We start from the raw sequence: 23444 nt of genomic DNA on the forward strand, positions 1-23444 counted from the left end.
ACTTCCGGTTTGTTAAATAAATTATCAGGTGATAATGAACCAAATGAAAGGAATAGCAAGGTTGTTGAGAAGTCATTACCAGACGATGATATTGGTATTATTTTCGAAAAAATTACGAAAGAGAAGGATAAAAGGAAAAGAAACATTAAAATAAGCAGAAAGAAAATGTAATCTGTAATCATTTTAATAGTAGTTTCTGCAAGTTTTACGAACAATGCAAGTTTCTACGTATTTTTCGTCATTTTATTTCAGGAGTCTGTGTGTCTGATAAGTGTAAGTATTCACGACCCCCTTCTCCCCTAGATTGCGTTCCATTCGACTCTCAGCCTTATCTCCCCGCATACCCGATGCTGAGCAGTGTACCCCAGGAATCCATCCCTCGAAACAATCCTCCGCCCCAATTACTTACGCATGTCCAGTAACCCAACCCCCAAAATCCCTTTACTCATTTCGGACCATGCCCAGACTCCCCTCCCCTCACTCATATTCCTCCCAAAATTCACTTTCTTTCGACTCCGCTCCTTTCCGTGCGTCTAAGAAGTCACCGACTGGTTCTGGACTCCACCCGTTATTTGCCTAAACAAACCTGATCCCTTCCTTGTCATACACCCTCCATCGTACTTCTCTCTCCCAGCATCATCTTGCCTTTCTACCCCCCCCCCCCCATATAAAGAACACTCCCAATTTGACTTATTCCCGGATCACTAGGAAACCTTTCCCCCATCCCTTGAACTTGTATCTCTCCCCGGCTACTCTACCAGTGTAGCTCTGGTTTGAGGGTTCCCACATGTGAAAACTATCCTCTAATATAGGCACGTACGCAGGAATTTTTTTCGGGGGGGGCCAAAACCTTCGAAACAGCAGATATAAAGTGGCACTTTTTTATTTAGTAACTAAATAAATGCAAAATGCACGTATATCGGAAAATACAGATTAACTTTAATCTGTAGTATTGTAGCGGATGGGGGAAGGAGATTGAAGCCTCAAAAGTATGTTTTAGGCTCAGGTTATGTTCATAGCGATATAGAACCAGTGATTAATCTATTATATCCCACTGAAAGGGAAATTTTAGGGCTAATAGTGCAATATGGGTGCTGTGGGGGGTAGTTCTTCTATTGCGAATATGTCGATTTTGATGAAAAATGGTAGTTTCCAAAATTGATCCATTAAAAGCTGTACTTTATCCTGGAAAGGGGGGATAAACGCCCTGATACCAAGGATAAATCTATTTTGCTGTGGAAAGCAGACTCTTTACAAAAAAAAAAAAAAATAACAGTACAATTGCTAATTACTTCAAAAAGGGTAAAAAGTTAGACAGAAAATGGGTTAATAATTGGGCAGTGAATTGACCAGGTAATTGCATGCTGTAAAATCCCAAAAAAGGCTTCACACATGTATCTAGATTCTTAATAAATGTCCTATTTTTGCCAGAAATCCCAAGAAACCATGGGGAAATTAAACATTTCACAAAATTTCGGAAGGGGGGGGATCTCGGGCCCGAAGGCCCCCCCTGCATACGTGCCAGGTTTAATAAATAGTCCGCCCAAAAATTATTTTCTCTATCTCATCGCCCAGTTAAAGCTTCACTCTTAAAGTCCAACCATAGCCCAGCTAATGCTTCACTGAGTACCCGTGATTATTCAGATAAAAGATATAGTTTCCCCCCTTTAATAGAAGAAATTTTTACAAAAGAGCAAAGTTTTACCCGGGGCTCTCTCATTTTACCCCCAACTTTAAAAGTGCACCTCTTCCCCTTCCACTTCAAAACCGGTTTAGTAATCTCTCGATCCAGGGCGGTGAGTTTTAGCCTTACGACAAACCTTCCTACAATACCCTGCATGATAGTATTTTACTTTTAGGGGATGTTCTCCCCACTCTCAGCATTAATTATAATGCTTAAACCCAACCAAGGTTGCCTCATAATAAAGCTTTTTTGAAGAAATCAGTTGTTAGAGAGTTTGATAAAAACGTTATCATTTCCCCGTTTTCCCCCTTACGAACGCCAAAAGTTTGAAAAGATAGTTGAGTTAGAAGCAACAGAAAAATTTAACCATATTGATATAGTTGCAGTTACTGAAGTCCAGGCACAAAATCCGGACCTCTTTAAAATGACTCGTTTTCAGGAGTTTATGAAGCCAGGCTGACCACTCACTGGGGAAAAAAGGAGGAGGAATAATGATTTTCATGAAGGATTGCCTGTGTCCTACCCTTATCCATGTGCCAGGTCTAGGTGATTGTGATGAAATTATATAGATTTCTACTAGGCCCAAATGTCTACCGCGCCCTTACATTACTTTAATGATTTGTCTATTTTATTATTCATCCGGACAGAATTCTTGTTCTCGTCAGAATTTTCATGACAGGCTACAAGCAAATCTTATCTTTGTGACGACAAAGTATCCAAATGCCGGCATCTTTATAGCAGGAGACGGGAACAAACTAAGTCTTATCTAGATCTACGTTGCATTGGCAACGTGAGGTGTCGCGACGTAGCGACAACCTTTGTTCGGCTTCGTCGAGTAAAGTGTTGCGTGAGCAAAACTTTGGTTTTGTTTCCTCGCTTCGATGAAACGCCGAAGCTGTTAATCTGTAAGGATCTTTAAATAAATACTAGGCACACCAACTCGCAAAAGTTAGAAACCCCTCATTGCAACTAGAAAAAGTTGCAAATCCCTCGTCGCTGAAGGCGATTCTAGCCTAACAGCCGATTATCACTTACAAGTCCCTACATATCTTACCACTGGAACCAAATTGGTTTTACCATCAAATACACCGGGAACAAATAATAGGTACACCAACTCGCAAAAGTTGCGAACCCCTCATCGCCGAAGATGATTATGAGCTAACAGCCGATTGTTGCTTAAAACTTCCCTATATGTCTCCCAATTGGTATCGGCCTATTTTTGTTTTCAGTGTGTACCTTATTACTGAATTTGTCAATCCCTTTAAACTTTCAAACATATACTTGGATCAGCTCATCAAGAGCTATTGACTACCGTCGAAAAAGATCTATCTGTCTTTGTTAAAAAGTTGACTTTTTTGCCTTTGGCCAAGTTTCTAACGTCATCATTAAGAAAGGAGCAAAAGATAGACTCTAATTTCTTTAGCAATGAGAGAACTTTTAAAGTTTAATAGGCACATCTGATACCATTTCGGTATCGGCCTATTTTCGGTTTCAGTTTGTACCTTACTACTGAATTTGTCAACCCCTTTTAAGCTTTCAAACTTGTCTTATGAAGGAATTTTTCTACCAAAAAATGGATGGCATATACTTTGATCAGCTCATCAAGAGCTATCGACTGCCGACGAAAAAAAAAAAAATCTGTCTGTCTTACTTCAAAACTTGACTTTTTTGCTGTATGCCGAGTTTCTAACGTCATTACTTAGAAAGAGCAAAGGATAAACTCGTAATTTCTTTAGCAATGAGAGAACTTTGAAAGTTTAAAAGGCACGTCTGATACTATTTCTCTACCGCAATCCCAAGTGCGAAAAACCAAATGATAAACTCGACTGAAATTAAGAACAGAAATGGGTAGAAACACAAGCAAAAACTATCTTTTTTGGCCCCAGGCAAGAGTTCTACGAAGCTTTCCTAAATGTAAAGACATATTCGTCAATCCGGCCGAAGGTCCACACTTTCCGCAAAAACTGCAGAGGTTAGACCCTTAGACCTTACTACTTTCTAGGAATAAGCTGAAATCAGGTTGCTAGGAAAAAATAAACACGACAAAGCCAAAGTGTCGCTCTCGCAACACAATAACTTTGTTATTTTAGCAGTTGTCTGCGCGAAATTTTAGTATCATAAAGTCAAGGCGATAAAAATTGGTTTTATAAAACAAATTAAATTTTATTCTTATCAATAATTTACTACTAGTAAGCTTTAGAAACTTGTATTGTTAACTGTGAAAAATAATATCCTGCATATGCCTTCCATTTTCTGCTTCACAAATTGCAGCCATAACCTTTTCCAAAGTTTCTGGGCTTATTTCTTTTATTTCTATAGTGATGTTTTCCTTCAGCTCCATTAAAAATTACGGCTTGTTGACATAAACCTTTTCCTTTAGATGTCCCCACAAGAAAAAGTCTAGGCTAGTGAGATCAGGAGAACGAGATGGCCAATTGACATGACAAAATCGAGAAATTATTCTTCCATTAAAACGTTGCCGGAGTAATTGTATGCTTTCTCTTGCAGTATGAGCTGTTGCTCCATCCTGTTGGAACCATGTTCCAACTCGACTTTCAATTGATGGCCATAAGAAATTTTGAAGCATCGCTCTGTACCTCTCTCCTGTCACATTCACAGTATTTCCATCATCATCTTCAAAAATTCAGTTCGTTTTCAGCAAGTTCTTGTAATCGAACAACATTCTGTAGTCAAGTCTGAAAGTTCTGTGGCTTCAATTCTTGGATCAGTTGCACTTTGTATTGATAAAAATTTAGACTTCTCATAACCCTTTTTAAAAATGTTTGAGAAATTTCAATTTCCAATGATCATCTTTTGGTGGAAGTTGTTAGATTTTCTTCAAGATTTTCACGTATCCTTTCTTTGTTTTCATCCTTACAAACAGCTTTAGGTCTTCCAGAACGTGGCAGATCACTTACAGCTCCTTGAACTTCAAATCTTTTAGCCATGCTTTTAATTACATTCCTACTAGGAGTATCTCTCGCATTGAAATGCCTTCGATAAGTTCTTTGGGTTTGAATTATTGAGTCTTGGTTTCGATAGTGAAATTTTACAATTTGTGTACGTTGTACGGTACTGAATTTCTCCATAGTTAATTTCCAGGATCTGAAAAAAATAAAAATATTAAGAAAACAAAAAAGCTAAGAAATATAAAAGATATTGATAAATAAAAAAGGTCAAGTGACTGAGTGAAATTATATATATATAAAAGAATTTAAATATAAAGGTATGAGAAAAAAACTTGGTACTACTTTTTCAAAGCAACATTTGAAAGATGTTAGATCCAATTCAGGTAAAAGTTTTCCAAGAAAATTGACAGGGATTTTATAAAGTAACGCATTCTTATATGCAATTCATAGTTGCCAGAAAGGTGAGCATATCATATCTTGTCAAAATCAGGGTCACATAGGGAATTAAGCCCATGCAATGTCAGGGTTTCAAAGCCCTCCGTTTTCCGTTATTAAGCAGATTATATGATATAATATTTTAAGCCCAGAAGGTGAAAGATAAAGCTACTCTTGGAAAAGAAAAAAAAACAAAACAAAAAAACATGGTTATAGCAATAGCTGCGATCCAGTAAATGAGCGGACGACAGCCCATAACAGGCGTACAGAAAATTCAAACATGTCTCAAAGTAAATTTTGAAATAGGAAACATTCGCCATTTTATAATGAATTAGGAGTGATAATTATTATCCATGTTAAGCTTATAAGTAAATACTAACGACAAAAACAAATTCATTGGAATCTCGAAATAGAGCTTCAGAACCTTGAAATCGGCTGAGGATCAACTAACAATATACCATTGAAATCTTCCAGGTCGAAGTCCCGTCAGCACAGTTTTATTATTACTTGTCTATTATGTAAAACACATTCGACGAGTGAAGTACTATTTAAACGCTTGCACAATGCTATCTAGGTGTTTATTAAGCTCATTGGCTGTCTGTTCAGGTGGTTCATCCAGAAGAAAATCAAGGTTCTTGCACGAGCGACCCCCTATTTCTTTAACTTTCTTAACCCATTGCTGAGGTTTGCTCTGTTTTAAGTAATTTAATTTATTCTTACCATAACGAGAAGCAACTCGACGAATTTCTTTCATTATTTGTTTTCGGAGGGTTAAGTATTTTTCTTTCTTTTCGAGGCAAAAAAGTTTTAGTTTCAAATGGATTAGTCCTTTTATTTTTTCGTTAATGTAAGGTTTATCTGAGGAACATACCTTCTTGGTAACCTCTGAGAAACAATTTTGGTAATTTGTCATTAATTTTGTTTGAAGCAAACTAACCTTTGAATAAAATTTACACACGACAAAACATCATCGTAACTCAAACAAAATCCATGATCCAAAATTAAAAAGACCTTGACTTTTTATTAGCCGGTACGAGAACCCTGAAATGGAGTAATTTGTTTTTAAAAACCAGCAGTGGTTTCAAATGTAGCTTGAAATGATAGCTACCATCGAGGGGAGGGGGGGGGGGGGAGGGTAGTTAGAATATTGTAAAAGATTTTGAGGCTGGTGCAAATAACATCTAAACTGGTTCTGCCTTTTGTAGTAAGGAAATCAACAATTTGCTTAAGCTTCTGATCTTTGCACAGATAATTGTGTTCTGAGAGCAACACTTGGGTTTTGTCGTGGTTTATTTTTTTTTTTCCCTAGCACCCCGATTTCAGCTTATTCCTATAAAGTGGTAAGGGTCTATATATATATATATATATATATATATATATATATATATATATTTATATATTTTAGCCTAAGTAAATCTTATCATAATAAAAGACACTGTCTAGAGAACATGATTGTCGTGTTTTGTAAATTTACTGTATTTCCAATAATTCTTATCTCTATAATGATTTTTTTTCGTTAGTAATTTCTGGTTATTATTTATTTTTTTTTCTTCTACTACTCACAGTTTTGTTGTTAAAAGAAAAACTGTGGCTTTTTGTCTCTGCACTTGTGTCTTTTTTTTGTTGTAAAACACCTTGTTGAGCTGGGAAAATCAATTAATTTCCATGATATGCTTCTAGTTCCTATCCAGTTTTTTCTCTTTGTTTTAAGTCTGATTCATCTTGTAAGTTAAAGAATCAAAATATTGCTTTGATGAGGTAACACAGTTAGTGTGTTTTTTCATAAAGTTTTTTTTTTTTTTTTTTTTTTTTTTTTTTTTTTTTTTTTTTTTTTTTTTTTTTTTTTTAAGCGCCCAACAAATCTCTCATTAGTGTAGTCAATCCTTGGCGTTTCCTTCTTTTGGTGGTGATAAAAGCTGTGTACCTACGTGTTTTTAACCACCTTGACAAACAGTGGCACACGAAAGGAAAGATTCTGAATGGAAGGGGGGGGTGGATGATTTAGTAGAAGATTCATTGAAGCCACACTAAGCTTACCTTTTGTAGGTTGCAGTTTCTCATTGGTGGGTCTAGAGTCTGCCTTATTGTTCATGTTCAGATACCGTGGAATGAGGCGAAGTGGGTTTTGTTGACCCCGCCAGGAAGTAGGAAGTTATAACGAATCTTATTCTGGATGCTTAGGAGAGAAAACTAGAAAAGCTACATCTACAAAATACCTAAAAAAAAAAAAATTATGGTTTTTCACAAGAAAATTTTCAGATACCTTGGTGGTTTATAGGAAAAATACCGAAAGAAGTTTTGACTTTAGTAGGATTTACGTAGTTAATTGGTCTTTTAACGTTCTTAGACGATTTGTTTTATTCCGTTTGTTTCAGGCAAGTGGCAACCCGTTTAGAGGTCTATCCCGTAGTGTTTGATTGTAAAATTGTTCAGCAGGATGTAGAAAAAGGTAGAATTCAAGGAGGTGGGTGTTTCTTCAATCGCTTGTATTCTAAGTCCAGTTCTGGCTCAAGAATTTGCTGAATGCAGACGCGAAAAATCCTTCATTTCTATTTAGAAATTACCATAGAAGTCTTACCAGTTACTATCTACTAAGTTTATGTTGTTTTCTTGCCTTTTGATTCTAGCGATTATAGGTTTTTCCAGATTTTATAGATGGGTGGGCTAAGGAAGCATCTGTTACTAAGTTCTCTAAGCGGTATTTTTTCGTTGTTCTAGATCCCATAAGTCAGCTGGAAAGAGAAGTGCTTATTATTGGCCTACCAAAACCAGAATATACGGTTGCTGAAGATCTGTCTCATAAAATGATGTTTACAATGAAATGCGAAATTGGTGAAATTTTCTCTACTTTAGGTATGACATAATAATTTCGTAATGTTGAAGAAGAAACTACCAATTTTAACTTGTCAGGCCCTGAAAAAAGGAGGGTATATCCCATTTTTAATCGGGAATATTTTCTTTTTTTTATCGATTATGGGGGTTATAAAAATAATTAATGATTGAGTGATTTTAGGTTCTAAAATTACATTTTTTTTTTTTTAAGGAGAGATATTAAAACAGATTTTGTCGCAATCATGGCCTGTTTCCCTACATTATGTGAAGTTTATTTACATTTTCTCTTTTTAAAACTTGCCGTTCTTGGAAAAATTTCACAAAAACGTGGGGAAAACTATTTTTTCCATAAGGGACTTTAATGCCTAGATTGGCCCAAATGGTGTAAATGGGATCCTATTTGACAGAGATTTTGTGTAGGGGAAGAAAAGCAATGGTAAATTGTTTATGATTGTTCAGTCTCAATGCTTTGGTAATTAATACAGTTTTAGTCATGAGATGGTCCATAAGTTTTGAAGCCATTCTTTGAGTTGATAATTTTAGCACTAAATACCTGGAATAGTTGGGTATGGAAATGGGAATCTAGCTATTTGATAGTGGAGAAGGTGGACGCAGTTTTTTTTTTTAGAAAATAATTTGTGAAGTAAAAGAGAACTTAGCAGACAGTCAATTTGAAAACTGGCTAGAAATATTATCAGAAAAGCTTTAAGCTTGGTAGAAGAAAGTTGATTTGTGTAAGAAGCTTTGGATCACTGTTAAATTAAAGTACCCATAGGAATAGTTTCAAATTTTTTTAGATTATATTAAATATATCTTCTGCTGATTTTAAGTTTCATTTTGACCGTTCATTTTGACCTGATTTTGCTTTCATTTTGACCGTTCATATCTGTTTTCTGGGGAACCACTATTTTAATTCCCTCTTAATTTGGATTTATTGTTCGTCACTTTTGTTTGAAGATTACTTTTGGTAAAGTTTTGTTTTTATTACTTGCAGATAAGAAGCAGATAAGCCTCTAACCCCCTATCTCCTCCCTACTTGGATTGTCACATTGTATGTTTGTTTTATGAAAAATAACTGTTGGAAGTGTTTCAGACCTGAGGCAACCCGTCTTCCGCTCCTAAAAATCGAAGGGAAATTTAACCTTTTCAATTCGTTTTCTTTGTCACTTTTTTTTGCTTGTCACATAAATTCGTTAGCATTCTTTTGACCATTTCCGGGTGACCACTTACTTCCAAATTTTATCAGTTTGTGCACATCCGATGACAGTACAAAAATAAAACCGCTGTTATATAATTTCTCTTCCAGTCTTTTTGGACGATAAACAGGTGGTTGGGCTCAGAAAAAGTATAGAACAAACACTATCATATAAGACTTGATAGCACAGTGGTAAGAACACTTGTCTATGACCGTGGTACATTAGATTCAAATCTTAGATAAGATGGTCTCAGAGAAGACTTAAAAGTCTTAAATGATGAATATAAAAAATTTGTAACCGTTTTCAAAATAAACAAAAAAATTGAAATATTTTTTTTTCTTAAGAATCTATGAATATATATGAAAACAAGGGGCGCAAAATGGATTCGACTTTGCATAATATTGATACCAAATTGATCGAATTTTTAAATGCATAAAGGAAAAAAGTCGATGAGTTGAAGAAAATGAGTTAAAACGACAAATTTATACTTGTATTCATAGATTCTCGAGAAAAAAGTTATTTTCTACTTTGAAGTCCATTTTGAAAATGAGCTTAAAATTTTTTTATTGATTGTACGTAATATCTAATGTATGTAAAAACAATTATCTGAAGTCCCTCTTTCTCGGGTAAGGCTATCCTTCCTTCATACTTTTCATGGGAAAAATGTTGCTCTGTTATGAAAGTCGCTTCCTGGAGAATAAACAATTCTCTCCTTCTTTGGAAACCCCACGTAATAGTCTTATTTGTATTCATTCGAATCCCTCTGATCCTTTAATAAAAACTGCAGTTTCTAAAAACAGAAAGTTATACTGTATAGTGATTCATTTTTTGAACCTAACTCCTTACTGAAATGTCATTGAAGCCATTCTTAATATATATGCAGAAAAAATGATTTTTTTTTTATGTGATTCCCACCAGATAATTGATAGAAGATAATCTGCACATTAATAAAGAAAATTTCCTACTTTGTTTGTCTTATGATAACTGATCTAGCTTTGGCCTCTTTACTTTTGGGCCTCTTTGGCCTCTAGCTTTGGCCTCTTTACTTTTTATGATAAATAATGGCTTTCAAATAAACGTATTTTGACTGTTTTTGTTATAATACGCTTTCTTTATATTTGGCTCTTATTTGCTTTCTCATATACTTTCAGGTTGTGCAAGTCGTAAGAAAGAGGCAAAAAGGATTGCCGCACAAGCAATGCTGGATGAGCTTAAGTCCTCTCGAAGTCTTTTTTCTTCTAGTAATGGTAGGTGAAGACAATTAAAACGTTTTATCTCACTTAAACCCTATATCTATCGTCTATTCGTATGACGGTAGTTAAAAATTAAAAAGGGCTGGGTATGCAATTAGCATGATAAATTTTGTTAGAAGCTATTTATAGACTACTTTAAGACATTAGTTAAGGTTAGCTATTTGACGGTAATATTAAAATAAAGTATTAAAAACAAAAGTGCTAAATAAAATTGATTTTATGAATAAAGACCTAGAGTAAAGAGAATAAAAATCATGCTAACTTTGGAAGCCATTTTAGCAAGCAATAATTTTTGTTTGGTTCAGTTTTAAGATTAATAAAGGCTATTTGATTATATTCACTTTCAAAATACTTGTGCCCTAACATATCTGAAGCCTGTTTTCATTGGGTATTCATGAACTTAATTCCAATTCATAAATTAGACAATAACAGCATTTCCTATTTCGGTCTGAAAATATTTACTTTCTGAGCAGGAATAAATATTTTAATATATCAGAAATATGCTATCTATGGAATTGAACCGACAACATCCTGCATGGTAAGCATGCATGCATGCTAAAGGCTTTTTGCACTGGCGAAGTAGATCTTGAAAGAAGATATAGGATAGTATTTGAACAAAGAAGTTTCTAAAAGCTCCGGTTTATAAAACTGGAAAATTACAAATTTTGGAAGAAAAAAAAAACATTGTACTCAGCTTTTCCATCTTGCGTGCTTTGATTTTTTCTAAATTATCAACGCAAAAGATCCACAGCAATTTCAATTTAATTTTCTGTAATAAAAGCTATTTCTTTTCGTAGGAGCAGAATCAATGAGTGTTTCTCTCGAGCCAAATCCAACTGTCAGTAGTATGATAGATCCGTGCACTACAGATGAGCTGGTCAGCAAGGTTGAGCAAATTGAAATATCGTGTGAAGAAACGGGAAGTAATGTTCCAAGTTCAGAGGCAAATAGGATTGCTGTTGGCTCACCCCATTATATGAATAAGCTCAAAGAACTTGGAGATAAGCTTAGTGAATTAGCAGAAAGCTGTGACTAGATCGAAAATTCAATTTTCTTTCTTTTGTAAGCGCCTCAAGAATTGCTTAAACAAAAATTTGACTGATTTCGAAACTGTTTAATCCGTGTTTCTGTAAGTCCTTTAAAGGAGGTGGACACACCCAATTTTGGCGGTGTACAAACCAAACGTAGTTATGACGTGGATAATTCCTTGCCTGACCGTTGTGTTTAGACTTGATTAAGAGAACAGTTTTTATGACACATTTTGCAAGTATGTATCAGAAAGGGTTCTTGTAGGAAACCCAGGGTTTATGCAGGGTTATGCCCCACTCTTGGAGAGCCTGTGAAAGAAGCTTTGTTTCACATCCTGGACATCCAATAGGAAAGAAAGTCTCGTCTCGTTCAAGCTTTGCTATAAACTCTGGAATGTCCGTTTTTGTACAGCATTTAATATGAAACTACTCAGCCAGGCTTTCTTATTCGCTCAAGAATTTTGGAAGTTTTGTTGAACCTCTTTCACAAACCATTTAATCGTCTGTGGTAAAGAAATTTAAATAAAGCGCGAAACTTGAAAATGTCAACCTAACCCAAGCTCTGAACAAACGAATTTTGTTAGTGGTATGTGCATCAAAGAATCTGCCTTTCACGATGATTCCAACTATGTAAAATCTGTTGTATAAAGCTAACTATTAAACTTATATGCGTGGAAAACTGTGGGTAATTTTGAAAAAGGGGGAAGCCCCTCTAAAAATGGGGTGATCTTGGTAAACATTGCTTCATCAAACTGCGAAACTTTAGAGCTGTATAGCAAAGATTTAAAGCCCCTATCTGTTTTAATACTAGATCACATATTTTTCCCAAGAAAAATGGTCACAGATCAGTTTGTTTTTTAACTGTTATTTCTCAGGAGTGATTCTGTCTAACTGGTGGTCCTAGTATGTCGGGGAAGGGCTCATTTGGATTTAAGTTGAAAGTTCAATGCCCTTTCAAATCGAGACAAGAGATTTCACCATGATAAACTAGAATTTTTGACTATTCCTGGTGTGAAGCAATAATTCTGGCCCATAAAGGGCTAACATGCTTTTGAAGATTAGTTTTTTTTTATATAGTAAATCAATTTACTGTTATTGCTAACTTTCCTATTTGATCCTCTGGTTTCAGGGGCCATAGTTTCACGTGGTAGTGCTTTAGGAAAGAATCTTTTTCTACAAAAAAATTTATCAACGAAAATTAAATAGGCGCTTAATCCTCCAAAACCATGAAACCAGCAGAAATAAAGTCATAAAACATCAACCTGAAAACGAACAGAAACTACTATTATGAAAATGAAAATAATTAAAATGGATAATTGGTTAACTCATCAAACATAAAAGATACATCAAGAAGGATAGATGCTGCTTTGGAGGAAAAGACAAATCCGAAGATGAGTAGAAGTCTCAAATAAATAACAAAGTTAAATTACAAACGGACATAAATTATCACAAATAAGAAGGTCACCGGACCTCAATCTTTTAAAGGTCAAAGTGCAATTTGTGAATTACTAAACGAATTCATGTACCAAATGATGTATTGTTGATTTTGGCATAAGTTTAACTTAATAATGTCCTAAGCTAATCAAGGTATACACATAAGAGCTACCTCAAAAAAGGATCCTATCCCCCCCCTCAAATCTCGAAAAGGCGTCAGCGTCATTTGTTCTTTACTGAAAATTATTTATATTTCGAAAAGCGATTTTTATTTATTAGTGCATCTGCAACAATAAAAAGAAAATCGCAATGCTAATCAAGATTAGATGAAATAAAAGATTTTTCTGGGATGATTATATTTGTGACTAACTATCTAATCGTACACTTTTTTCGAAATTTTCCCTTTTGGTTATATCTCATTCAAACTTGTAGAAGTTTGTAATGTAAATAGAACTTTTAAAATGAACATTCGTATTTTTGAAGCAGTCTATTCAGTATCTTGAAGTATTATTTTCGATTGTTTAAACAGTAAAAGATGTAACTCTCGGTAAGTAAATTTCAATGTAATCTGTTTAAAAAGAAGAAAGCATCGATAAAAATTACCGCATATTAGAATAATGAAACTATATTGATTTTTGAAAATATAATGATACTAATTCCGGAAAATCTTATTTTTTTTTTCAAAGTTATAATTAGAAAACTAAAGCTCTAAAGCAGTCACAATTTTGTGCTATTTGATAACATTTTTACAACAAGGTCTAAGGCAGGCGTAAAACCTGATTTTATTTCAAAGGGATGGAAAATCAATGAAGTATCACGAATCAATATAACAAATTGTCCAAATACTTTTTTTCTACATCTAGATTCTCTTTTCTAGTCTATATTTTCTATAAGTCTAAGGTGGTCGAAGAAAACAAAATTTGTTGGTACACTTTCAGGTGTTACATATGCATATAAAAACTTTTCAAAATTTTTTGTCTTAACTACTCTACTCTGCTTGATATACATGTCCTGTAGGTTTCGAGCTTATAAGAGTGAGTTTCACGCCTCTCAGCCTTCTTTAAGTGTAAATACAGTGTGGCTCTTGTCAATAGCCTATTATTAGGGTGGAGGACAGTAGATTCTTATATGGGATAGAGCAACATTTAAGGCATCAAACGGTTAATTAACCTCATAGACTTTTTTTGAAAGGGACTTAATAGAAATATTGATAAATATTCAGAATTTGAGTTTAAAGAGTGGGGTTTCGGTTTTTTCTTATTTAGGAAAATTTATTGTATTTTGAGGAGCAGATGCGTTTAAATAAAACCTTTTCCTCAAAGCATTGTGATGCAAAAGCTGAAGTTTAGTGTCAGGAATGGGGATGAGGGGGTGGTAGACCACCCCCTTGTGCTTGGGAGTACCTAAGATATGGTATTGAATTGAAAATGAGCAATAATGGAATAAAATCAGCTTGTATATAAAACTATGATATAAAATTAGTATTTTTACCGTATAATATTGTAGCTTGTATAATATTTGTTTTTCTCTCGTAAATAAAATACATTTATTTATTTATTACGTTTCTATTGTGCTTTTATTTATTTGAACGTTGAAAAAGGGGGAAAAAACTAGCGACAAGGCATGGCATAGCTGAAAATCATGATAGTGTAAAATAGTTAAAGATTTTAATATTGCTATTTATTCAGACTGATACCCGGGATTAGAAAAGGTTTCGTTTTCCAACTCTCGGAGTGGATAGCTTAGAGATGACAAGTTTGGAATATATTTGGACAGAAAGTTGGTCATTCCAAGAAACACGGCTAGTTTGTCTTTGTTTGATGTCTGCGGCATCTCTCTTATAGCTTGAACTTTCAAGGGGTCTGGTTTGATGTCATCTGCGGTAATCAGGTGGTCAAAGTAGGTTACGCTTGTTGATCCGAAGATGTATTTTTCCAAATTAAATTAAACTCCATCGTCTCTGGCCTTTTGTAAGACTACCTTCAGGTTTTCATCGTGCTCCTCGTCTTTCCCAGATACAAGGATGTCATCAACAATGATGCTCGCACATTTCAAGTTGCCAAGGGTCTCTTCCATCTTTCGTTGGAATTCGTCTTGTGCACATTTTATACCATATGGCACTCTTTTGTATTTGTATCTGCCAAATGGAGTGCCGAATGTTGTGAGGAGTGATGACTCCTTGTTCAGTGCCAACATCCAATACCCAGACCTTGTATCAAGTTTAGAGAACTTATTTTGGCCATGAGTGTTAGCTGCAATATCTTCGAAGGTTGCCATTGGGTTGTGGAGCCTTTTTACTGCTTTATTAAGCTCTCTTGGGTCCAAACATAATCGTAACGATCCGTCTGACTTTTCAACTGCCACAATCAAATTAACCCACTTAGTTGGGGTTGTTACTTTTTCAATGATGTCTAAACATTCCAGGCGGTCGAGTTGACTTTTTGCTCTCTCGTTTAGGGCAAACGGGATTCTGCGGACATGATGAACAGATGGAATTGAATTCTGTTTAACATGGATGGCCACTTCACCTGGAAGTTTACCTATCCGAATGAAAACATCAGCGAATTGTTCTTGAATCTGTGTCTTCTGGCTACTCTTCTTGGTAAACAAGGCAGAAATAGATGCAGGAACTTTCACCAGCCCCATCTCTATACAAGCTTGGTATCCTAGTTTGGGTTACATTTACATTTCCACTACAAAGAAACTGAATTTTCTTTTGTCATTTGCATTCTGTCTGCAATTCAAGGAGCAAACTCCAGCAATTGGAATGTGGGCTCCTGCTTAAGCTACAACGATCTGACTTGTTTTGTTTAATTGTGGTCTGGGTTTAAGCCTCTCATAGATAGATTTGGGATGCCATTTGCTTCCGTTCCCGTCTCAATTTTGAATCGAGTCTCCCATGCTGAATCATTCAGTTTGATAGACACAGTCGGTTGGTTTACTTTTTCAGCAATGGATCCAATGAATAGTGTGTCTATATACACTTTATCTTCTTGATTCCCATGAATTTCTGTCATATCTATCGTGTCTATTGGTTTGCTATGGCAGACACGAGCAAAATGGTTTGTCTTTTCACACTTTGAACAAGCAAGATTCCTCTTGCTGGACACTTGTGACTTGGGTCACAAACCCCACCGAAGAGGTAAAGTTTATTAATTGTTGTGGGTTGCTCAAACTTCCTTTGTTTTTTTTTTATTTACAAAGTCCACTTTCTGTTTTACAGTAGATTCCTTGATTGCTGCAGCCAGCATGGACATGGCTGACATGAACGTGAGCTGTTCTAAGTTGTTTCATAAGCTCTTGCAATTATCAGTGCCCTGTCAAGAGTAAGGATTCCACCCTGAGACAGCAGTTGAATTTGAAACAGAAATCAAGAAAAACTAAAAGTAAATCAAAAATCAAAAGTAAAAACTAAATCGTCAACCCCTGAAAAGTTTAAATGATAGAGTTCTATAAGCTTATTCTCTACGCTCGTCTTGCCAGTACAAATACCACTTCCTTTTATCCAGGGTTTTCGCCTATTGCTTCCTTTTTTATAAAAGGATTTTTTTGCAACCATAAAACGTACAATCAGTTGAAAAACATGACGTCAGTCGACAAACAACTTCATGACGCATACAGCTCAATCCTTATAATGACGTCAGTCGACAAACATGACGTCAGTCGACACAAAAACATGACGTCACTCGAAACACACACACACACACAGACAACTTATTTTTATATATATAGATATATGTATGTATATATATGGATTTCATCTTTGAAATCCATTTGGATTTCAAAAATGACAAAGACTATTTGAGAAGCTGGACCATTATTCTATCTTCTTCTGGTTCTTTATTGTTCTTCAGCTTTTTGGAGAATTGACGATGTCTTCGTTTGTAGGTGCATCAGAACTAATGCCAAGCGAGAAGCGTGGTTCCGTTGGAATCGTAAGCTCTACAGCTGTTAGTGAATGGCTTAGAGCTTTTTCGAAATGTAGTGCCCATATTTTCTTAATAGCTTCCGAGTCTGTTATTTTTTTCTGAATTTGTCTATTTACGGTCCTTCAGGGTTAAAATCCTTGCCCACTTTCTAGTCCAGGTGCTGATGCTTGTTCAAACTAGTTCTTTTCTCTACCTTTTTATTAACAGTGGTGTATTTGTAGCACTTGTAAACTGCTTCGGGCGTGGAGTGAGACGACAGTAGTGGTGATTTTCTTTAATTCTTTTCGTTTGAAGATCAGTGTCCACGTTCCGCCGGACAACCATCTGTCTTTGGGACTTTTTATGGGTTCAAGCGTAGAATGTGCTGCTTCGTGGCAGCTTAGGATGGTGGATTACCACATATATTTATCTTAAACTTTTTCCATGAAGCCAAGAGCTTCAAATCAATGACGAAATTCCACTTTGTATTTTCATCAGCCAGCTATATGAATCAAATTATGGTTCGAACATTGGTGATTAATGGGGTGCCTGGAGTTATACATCTATTATCTACTAGACTGTTATCATAGTCATTAGACTATGATCTGGGTTGCTTTCCGTATCAAGGAAGGCTCTGACACCATTTATAAATTTTGATATCTGATATCATCAGATATCCATAATCATTTTTGATATCTGGGAAAAAACAATTTGGAAAAAAACCATTATCATTTCGTTCTCCAATTCCAAGACTTCTAAAACTTGAGAAAGCTATGACCTATTAGAACCAACTTTTGCATTTAGATCACTAATTATGAGGGTCATGTCATGACGTACAATATCATTATTTACAACTTGTCATGAAAGAGATCTTTTGACTCCTCGATTGCACTGGTTGTTGATGCATAACATGACTAGAGACAACTCTATGTGGCGAACAACAAATATGGCTGTCATCAATTGAGGTGAAATTGTTATAATATTCCTCAGGGTGAATATCGCATGATTTAAGAGGATAAGTGCAACGCTATTCTCTCCCCTTGAGAATGGCCGACGTGAATAAGTGATCTTGGCCTTGTGGCCTTGTAACTAAGCGATCGCGTAGTAACTGTATAACCTTCTGTAAAAGTCAAACAGTTTCTTTAATGTTTTAATAGTTAAGATGGTCGACACTTTAAACATGTGAAATGTAGAATTGCTGAGGCGTATAGTGTTTTTTTTTTTTTTCAAAGATAGAAAGACCATATTGGGTACTTACGGGAACAATAAGACTGAGTAGATGAAATAGTCACTAATGCAGTAGAAATCGTAATAATACATAACTGAATAGCATCCTATAAGGCTCACATATTTACGTATAGTCAAAACAATTGCCGAAATCTACTTCAAAACACCGGAACCTCAAGATAGTTAGGTATTGCTGCATTTTGCTGAAGCAGCTACAGGGTTGAAGAACTAGATAAGAAACGTTCTGAAGAGGCAGCACAAGCATCAATTATACTCATCAAGGAAAAAGCAAAATACAAACAAAACATAAACACACTTTAAATGTTTATAAAATAAGTTAGTGTCATAACTTAGCATCATTTTTATCAAATCCTCAAATTGGGCTTCCTACTTTTTGATTTTTTAAATTAAATTTGGTAATTTTTTTGTTATCTCAAATACAGAGTATGAAAGCCGAATCTAAAATATCACCAGGAAAAAAAATTAGACCGTTTAAAATGGTTACAAATCACTAGCGGGGGGAGGCAGCCTATGCACTACAGGCATGTTGAAAAACTGAACAGATGTGATATTGCATATTGTTCAGGATATGAAACAGCTAGAGTATGTAAAGGTAACATGACGTCATCAAATATACTTTCCATTTTGAGACTTTTGGAACAGTGGTTAAAAACCATTTTCTAAACTAACAAAACTGATAAATCAATAAAATAAAAAATGTATAATAATTTTCACCACAAAAACTTTATTTACATATATTTTCTGAAATTGTTTTGATAACTAGGAGCCAGAATTTATTTTATAAGTTTGTCTTTCGAAACTGGCTCTAACAGAAGAGCCGATTAACCTTAGATAGCCTAAATCAATTAAAATGCTTGATTTTTTTGCAATTTTTAGCCGAAGTGGAATAGTTCTTTGGTGTTTTAATAGCTATGGAGAAGCTTTGACTAGCCATATTAATGCTTATCTAAATGCTGAAATAGCCAAGGGACGTATTGGTAGTTTGTCATTTGTGAATCATAATACCCAGATGAAGTTCCACTTGGACAATGAATTTGATCTAGTTTTTGTGGCAGGATTTCAAAAATTCCAAAAATTAATGTATGTAGACAAACTTTTGGATGACGTGCACCGGGAATTCAGAGACAAATATAAAGATCGACTTATGGATAAGATTTTATTCGGAGCTTTTGATTTTGAGGCCAATTTTTCAAGAGCTTGGAAAAATTCTCAGAAGTGGGCGGAAAATGAGTCAGCCAAGGCAAAGCGTATGAGGAGTTTCGAAGAATCTGCTAAGTCAAAGAAAATAGATCATATTCGAAAGAAAAAGCCTGCCAATGAAGTTCTAGAAACAGTCAAGGCTGTTGACAAATTATCTAATGATGCTAATGACAAAATAGATCCCTCAGAATTCGTAAATTTTGAATGCAAGAAGCCAATAACAATGAGAAGAGGGCCACCTCCAAAAATTGAAAAAAGTCAAGAAGCACTCGGTTCCAAGGCAAAGAATAAAAAGGGAAAACCTGCAACAATTTGGGAACTTTCTGGCACTAATAAAGATACTGCTAGCCTGAACTACGGTAAAGACAGTCAAAAAGACATGATAGTTTGTCAAAGTGAGTTTTTGCCAGACCGTAGTGCTATAGGAAGCTTAAGAGGGGAAGTACCGGATATTCTCTCAGATGAAAATGATGATTTTGATACTATGAAAGAGAAAAAGCAAGTAAAGAAGTCACAGGGAATGATTTCTTTGTTTAAAAGTCTTGTTGGTGAAAAGGCAGTGACTCAACAAAGCCTACGCACAGCTTTAGAGAAGCTTCAAGAGCAGCTAAAAGCCAAAAATGTTGCTTCGAGCATTGCCACTGAAATTTGTGAGTCTGTCGCAAACAGCCTTGAAGGAAAGAGCCTCGGGACATTTCAGACGCTGTCTTCCATCGTGAAAACTGCGTTAAAAGAGTCTTTGACTAAAATTTTGTCACCAAGACGACGTATTAATGTCCTTCGGGACGTGGCAGATGCCAAAAGCAAAAATGAGCCGTATGTAATTACGTTTTGTGGAGTCAATGGTGTTGGAAAGTCAACTAATCTTGCAAAGATATGTTTCTGGCTATTGGAAAATGAGTTTAGTGTTTTAATTGCTGCTTGTGATACATTCCGTACTGGTGCCGTGGAACAGTTGAAAATTCATAAAAATCATCTCTGTGCGGTTCATCCTTCAAATGAGATACACAAAAAAAAGTATGGGAGGGATATAGTAGAACTTTACCATAAGGGATATGGTAAAGATGCTGCTGGAGTTGCAGCTGAAGCTATTAACTATGCTCGAGATACAAAGCGTGACGTTGTCCTGGTTGATACTGCTGGTCGTATGCAGGATAACGAACCCCTAATGAAGGCGTTGAGCAAGCTAATCACTGCCAGTAAGCCTGATCTTGTTTTGTTTGTTGGCGAAGCTTTAGTTGGAAACGAAGCTGTTAATCAGTTGGTTAAATTTAATCAAGCACTTTCTGATTTTTCTCCTGCCAAGGAACCTCATATTATTGATGGAATTGTCCTTACCAAGTTTGACACTGTCGATGATAAAGTTGGTGCTGCCATATCAATGACATATATTACCGGACAGCCAATTTTGTTCGTTGGAACAGGTCAGACCTACGTTGACTTAAAACAATTGAACGTTCCATTTGTTGTTGACAAGTTAATGAAATAATAAATGAAATTATATATGGAAACATGGTTTGAATTGAACTATTTAATTCAATTATTCAGTGTTCCCATCTTTTCAGGTTGTAGAAAGGTTGTTTTATTTTGAAGAATAAGTAATATTATTGGTAAAAAACAGAAACTGGCTCAGTTTCATTTGAAATTTCATCATATATGAGGTTATTGATTAAGAATATATAAGTCTAAAAAATTAACCTTGAAATCAATAAATGGAAATCGTTTATATGATGTCATTACAAGTCAATATGATATCATCATATAAATTTACGATTTTTAAACTTTTGGAGGGGTGGATATCAATCCTTTTCAGATCCTTTTTTACATATATTAAAAAATTAATTTGAATCAGGTTGAAAATCAAAGTTATAGATTTTTCAAATTCTTCAAAAAAGTATATCCGTCACATTTAAAAAAAAGGATTTCTCTATGTCTAGGAAGGTGCAGCAATAACCTACTCTAATCCATAAGATTCAAAACTAGGAAAAATTTAGAGATAATTAAAGAGATGAATGAAATAGTTCATGGTAACGAACTGTATTTAAGAAGTGACTCGGTTCAATAAACTGAAACTTCTAAAAAACGAAATTTTGAATCTGGCTCCACATCCACCGAAAAATCTGCATCTCCTCCGAAATATTTTCTGGACAATTCAATCCTGGTGAAAATTTACTCCGAACAATTATCTTTTACACCTCCACGCGTAAAATTGAGGCAGTAAAGAGAAAACAAGATATATAAGGAACTTAGCAAACAGGAATTCTGAAAAAATCCCCCAACATAAGATTTCACCTGAAAAGCTCACCCCCTTGAAAATTTCCTCTCAATGCAAAATTCCCACTGTGCAAAGTCTCCTCAGCAAAAAAATTGTCTCCCCTCTTCACCCAAAAACTGTACGCATACTCCCCGATAACAGATACTATACATAAACAATGGGCAAATTTTGTAGCTTAAAGACCTCTCCCCAAGGGCTGTGGGGAGCCGCGCTATCTCCAAAGAAATAGTTATTAAGCTTTTAGACTATACTGAACGAAATAGCAATCTCATAATTTTGATTGGACGATTTTTGGAAAAAAGTGGCGTGGGAGGGTGCCAAGCTGTCCTCCAATTTATTTTTCACCTTAAAAGGACACTAGCTTTTCTTATATCCGTTAGAATGAGGCCTATATCGATGTTCTAGACCCAATAGGTCGATACGATCATCCCTGGGGAAAAAATAATAACAAATAAATAAACACGCGTCCCTGATCTTTCTTCTGGCAATTAAATAAAAAAGAACAAGTGTTTTTACTGAAAGTAATGAGCAATATTAAGACTTCAACCGAACAGAAATTATCACGCATACGAGGAGATTGCCCCCTCCTCAACACCTTGCTCTTCACACTAAATTTTTTCGGCGTACTTTTTTTTAATTTATTTATTGTTCTAATCAAATGACCCGTGTGTTTCAGGGGTCGTTCGTACAGAATTAAGACAAAATTTAAACTTTAGCGTAGAGAAGGAGGTATTGAGGAGAGAGTGTTTTCTGATGCGCTGAATCTGATGGTGTAATTTTTATTAAGATTTTAAGAGTTTTAGGGGTTGTTTCCCTTTTTTGGAAAATAAGCAAAAATTTTCTCAGGCTCGTAGCCTTGGATGGGTAAAACTAAACTTAATAAAACTTATATATTTAGAATCAGTATAAAAATTCAATTCTTTTTATATAGGTACTGGTACAAAAATTCAGTTTTTTAGAGTTTTGGTTCCTATTGAGCCGGGTCGCTCTTCTCTTACAGTTTGTTACCACGAACTGTTTGACATATGGAAAATTGGTTATCTATTTCCTGTACATTTCAAACAATTAGTGGTAATAAACCGTAAGTAAGGAGTGACACGAATTAATAGTAACCAAACCTAAAAAAATGGAACTTTCATATCAATAGATATATCAAACGGTTTGGCTTATTATGCTGATTTCAAATATATAAGATTTATCAAGTTTATTGTTACCCATCAAAAGCTATGAGCCTGAGATAATTTAACTGGTTTTTAAAATAGGGGGAAAACACCCCCTAAAATGAGGGGAATTTTAATGAAAATCACACCGTCATGATTCAGCTTACCAGAGAGCCCTATTGTAGAAGTTTTAAGCTAATATCTGCAAAAATGGGGAATTTTGATATTTCTGTCAGAAGATAGATCACCGACACGTATTTAACTTTTGTTTTGGTTTTTTCTTTCAGGGGTCACTGTATCGAAATAATGGTCCAAGAAGATCAGGAAAGGTTGGATTTGAGTGGAAACTAGACCTCCGTTGCCTGTGCAACGGGAAGTGTTGCAGCAACTGTGCCCTGTTCCTTAGGGCACAGTTGCGGAGCAACACGTGCAACTGTGCCCTACTGGACACAGTTGCGGAGCAACAGTCTCCATTATGTCCTTCAGAGGACATTTTTCTAATGCGGCTTCGATTGTTATCTTGAAGCATCTTTGATATGGTTTTATTTCGAGCTCCTACTAAACTGAGTTTGGTAAAATGTTTAGCTGGTCCAGAAATAAACGAGAATTATTTTATCTCTAAAACGTTTACTTCCGAAACTAGGGCCGTCTTAACTTGACGCCAATTCGAAGTATTATGTTTCGAGACGCACATTTCGGGAATTATTTCCGGGAAATCTGAAAGAGATACGGAAATAACGTCTTATAGTTTTCTGCTTAACTTTTGATGGTCTAAACTAGGAAAATATAAAACAAACCAAATTCAACAAAAAATTTAAATTGCCCCGAGGGCATGACAAAACTTCCAAATAGAAAAACCCAAAGAAGGAATTTTATTTCGGA

The 23444-nt window shown here is 35.3% G+C and overlaps 2 protein-coding genes across 6 annotated transcripts in view; both read left to right on the plus strand.

Annotated features, from left to right (window-relative positions):
• The window catches only part of LOC136039350 (double-stranded RNA-specific adenosine deaminase-like), a 62255-nt gene extending 47927 nt beyond the window's left edge, over positions 1-14328 (plus strand). For 3 of the 5 annotated variants that reach the window (XM_065723009.1, XM_065723008.1, XM_065723010.1), the window contains exons 8-10: positions 7747-7881; positions 10208-10303; positions 11107-11419. In XM_065723009.1, the coding sequence (XP_065579081.1) occupies positions 7747-7881; positions 10208-10303; positions 11107-11345 (470 nt within the window). In that variant the 3' untranslated portion in view covers positions 11346-11419. Of the gene's footprint in view, positions 1-7746; positions 7882-10207; positions 10304-11106 lie in introns of all 5 variants that reach the window. The other 2 variants (XM_065723005.1, XM_065723006.1) reach the window with 1 other exon arrangement.
• Positions 14329-18777: 4449 nt separating this feature from the next.
• LOC136039086 (signal recognition particle receptor subunit alpha homolog) lies at positions 18778-20631 on the plus strand. The gene has a single exon (XM_065722570.1). It carries the CDS (start codon positions 18778-18780, stop codon positions 20614-20616), a length of 1839 nt encoding a protein of 612 aa, XP_065578642.1. The 3' UTR covers positions 20617-20631.
• The last annotated feature ends 2813 nt before the right edge of the window (positions 20632-23444 follow it).

This window comes from Artemia franciscana, chromosome 19 (assembly GCF_032884065.1).
Source record: "Artemia franciscana chromosome 19, ASM3288406v1, whole genome shotgun sequence".
Classification (NCBI taxonomy): domain Eukaryota; kingdom Metazoa; phylum Arthropoda; class Branchiopoda; order Anostraca; family Artemiidae; genus Artemia; species Artemia franciscana.

Excerpts from the sequence above, each read along its gene's own strand:
- LOC136039086 (XM_065722570.1), top strand. The coding sequence starts at position 18,778 with ATGCTTGATTTTTTTGCAATTTTTAGCCGAAGTGGAATAGTTCTTTGG.